The sequence below is a fragment of the Chrysochloris asiatica genome, unplaced genomic scaffold, assembly GCF_000296735.1.
Source record: "Chrysochloris asiatica unplaced genomic scaffold, ChrAsi1.0 scaffold00110, whole genome shotgun sequence".
NCBI lineage: Eukaryota > Metazoa > Chordata > Mammalia > Afrosoricida > Chrysochloridae > Chrysochloris > Chrysochloris asiatica.
Window position 1 is genome coordinate 3857662 of NW_006408628.1, and position 3311 is coordinate 3860972.

Here is a 3311-nt window from a genome sequence, read left to right on the forward strand (position 1 = left end):
TTGAAGTAATAAAATTGCCACTGTCTGGTAGATAGCCTATAGAAAATCTACAGCCCAGTGACTGAGCATACAAGTGCTCAGCAAATGCTGATTGGAGAACAAGTGAACATCCTGTTGGTGAAACCTAGATGGCTGCTCATTCGGGGATAGCAGTCTTATGTAACTGTCATACACAGTGAGGCTGTGGAGTATGTAATGAACTATTTAAAACTTCTTTTCCGTTTTCCTTTGAGTCCTTGAATTTTTGTCTTTATTGTCCAGGTAAACACTATTGATTGTACTGGAAGGGGCTTTGTATGTGAACAAAAGAAGTATGTCTTCACAAACAGAAAGTCACCCCCCCTCCCCCAATAGAAACATACCCTTTAGAGATGGGAATACTGCGAATCATATTTCAGTTTGTCTACAATGCAAACTGCATTCCTCAGACTAACTTACCTACATACAATTTCCTTAGAAACCTTATCTTTGTTTCCAAGATTTGAATGTAGAAGATTGCTTTGAAAACCCTTTGGGATGCAGTTTTCCATTCAGTTGCTTGATAGGAGGATATTTAATGTAGGCAAGGGTTAAAGAACAAATATATTTGGTGTAAACTGGTAACAGAAAGTAAAAGGGTATGCAGTCTTTATATGATAAATTTCCACTCACTTTTCTTCCTTAATGAAAATATTAAAAGCATTAAAGAAAGAGATTCCAGAATTGTGAACTTGGAGGTAAAAGAGAAGTCATTATTTATAATTATGAGGTCCTAGGAAAAACACCCAACTCCTTTCTAGCATACTGCTCTACATTAGCTGCGACCACCTGGTGTTCAGTAACCTTTTCCCTCCACCCTTAGGGTGAAGATTTGGTGAAATGGAAGGCACTGTTTGAGGAAGTCCCTGAGTTACTAACCGAGGCAGAGAAGAAGGACTGGGTTGACAAACTAAGTGAAGTTTCTGTCAGTTCTGATGCCTTCTTCCCCTTCAGGGACAATGTAGACAGAGCTAAAAGGGTAAGTCTGAGATTGAAGTGTAATTTACATGGAACTGACCTCTGTGTAGAAACTGTTTCAGAAATTGCTTGTCTGGTTTTAAGTTTCTGTGTGTTATATCCAAGCTGTGGCAATGTGATGAAGATTATCAATGAATTCGCTGACATGTGGATTGCCCAACTCTTGTTTTTATCTTTCTTTTGGGGACCAGTGAATTAGTCTTCCGTGTGAATCATTGTTATAATCAAGTGGGGTTTTGATTATAATTTGAGAGCAAAAAATGAGAGTTTTCCATGTTGGTACATAATACTGTGTGTTTAAAATCCCTATCCTTTTTTCCCCAGAGTGGTGTGGCGTACATTGCTGCTCCTTCCGGTTCTGCTGCGGATAAGGTTGTGATTGAGGCATGCAATGAACTGGGGATAATCCTCATTCACACCAGTCTTCGGCTCTTTCATCATTGATCCATTCATGTTACTATTTTATCGTTTTCTTGTGTGTACGTAAATAGTGACTTTAGAAAATGTCATTTAAGAAAAATAAAGCCTTAAATTTTAAGTCTTGGATCCATAGTTTTTGGTGATTTTATTTAATTTGTCTAAAATAACTAAACTAATGAACATCATACGTAAATGTTTGTATGTGATGCACTCAGCTCATCCCCAAACATTACTGGTGTGAAACATTGTCACATCACCTAGTCAGCCAGAGGACAGGTTGTAAGTACGTGTCTTATAGCTCTCCAGTTTCCTCAAGGGCCTTCCTCTCAAGAAGTTTCTTTTAAACGTCACTGTTCTAAGAAGCTTGGCTCTCAACTTTCCAAACCAAACAATAGCAGGTTATATAACCTATGAGCTACAACTTATATGGTGAGCAGTAACTCACTCTTGACCCCTGTGTGGATAAGACTAGTATGTATTCCTCACTTTTTGTTAATGAAATGTTTCAAAGTCAGATAGTCTGAGCCCTTCAGCTTTATAATGACTGCTAGTCCATTTCTACAGAAAAAGCTTCTTGGGATTTTGATTATAATGCTGTATCTGTAGATAAGTTTGTGGAGATTTGCCTTCTTCCCTTTTTTCTCTTGGTGAGTCGCATGTCCTCTGGTTTCGGTTACGTTTCAATGCCTTCAAACAGATTCTTTAATATTTTTGTTCAGGGTTCATAATTATTTTATTCAGGATGGTTTATCTGAAATAGCCTGTTCTGACATCAGAAGTTGTTGTTAGGTACATTCGAGTCGATACCGACCCATAACAACATTATGCACAGCAGAATGAAACACTGCCCGATCCTGGGCCAACAACTTTTTAAAAACTTATAACCCTATTCTGTTATTAGTTGCCATCAAGTTAGTTCTGACTCAGAAACCCTGCGTACAACCAAACAAAACAGTGCTCGGTCTTATACTGTCCTCACAATCATTGCTGTGCTTGGGCCCGTTGTCAGAGCCCCCATGTAATGCTGTCTTAGGTCTTCCTCTTTTTCACTGATCCTCTACCAAGCAAGATGTCCTCTAGGAACTGTCAACAAGTCCAGAGAGGTGAGACGTTGTCTTGTTGACATCCAAGAGGTCTTCTGCAACAGATTTGCCCAATACATGATATTTCATTTCTTTAGTGCTACTTCCATGGGCCACCATTTGTTAGATTTTTGTACTATGATGGCTTAAGTGTTACTGATACTTTAAATACTTGCAGGATCACCCATGGTAGAGTTGTCAGCTGAGCTTCCACAATAAGACCAACTAGGAAGTAGGAGAGATGGCCTACTTAGGAATGTTTAGTCACTGAAAACCTTATGAATGGCAAAGGAACCTTGTCAAATATGGTACCAGAAGATGAAAGCCTTACGAATAGCATCAGAATATTGTCAGATACAGTGCTGGAACATGAGTCCTTCAGCTTGGAAAGCACTCAATACAACTGGTGAAGAACTGTCCTCAGAGTTGACCTTGTTGCAAATAGAGTAAAACTTGCTGGGTCTTCATTTGCTGTTGGGACACAACTAAGAATGAGAAACAGCCTGAAACCTCTATTCATAATCAACATGGAGTGTATGAAGCATGAATCTAAAAAAAATGCAAGTTGTCAAAAATGAAATGGAATGCATAAAGATTGACATCCTAGGCATTATGGACTGGTGGACATTTGGAATCTGACAATATGGTTTAGTAGGAATGACAAAGACTAATGGTGTAATGTTCATACAAAGATTTCAAGATACATGTTGAAGTATGACACGGTCAGTGATAGGATACTATCGATATGCTTTCAAGGAAGACAAGTTAGTAACACTATTCAAATTTATACACCAACCATCAAAGCTGGTGATT

At 38.6% G+C, this 3311-nt stretch overlaps 1 protein-coding gene across 1 annotated transcript in view; it reads left to right on the forward strand.

Moving 5' to 3' along the window:
• Nucleotides 1-1440, forward strand: part of ATIC (5-aminoimidazole-4-carboxamide ribonucleotide formyltransferase/IMP cyclohydrolase) — a 37405-nt gene extending 35965 nt beyond the window's left edge. Inside the window, exons 15-16 of the mRNA XM_006867787.1 lie at nt 842-997; nt 1321-1440. Of these exons, the coding sequence (XP_006867849.1) occupies nt 842-997; nt 1321-1440 (276 nt within the window). The remainder of the gene's footprint in view (nt 1-841; nt 998-1320) is intronic.
• The last annotated feature ends 1871 nt before the right edge of the window (nt 1441-3311 follow it).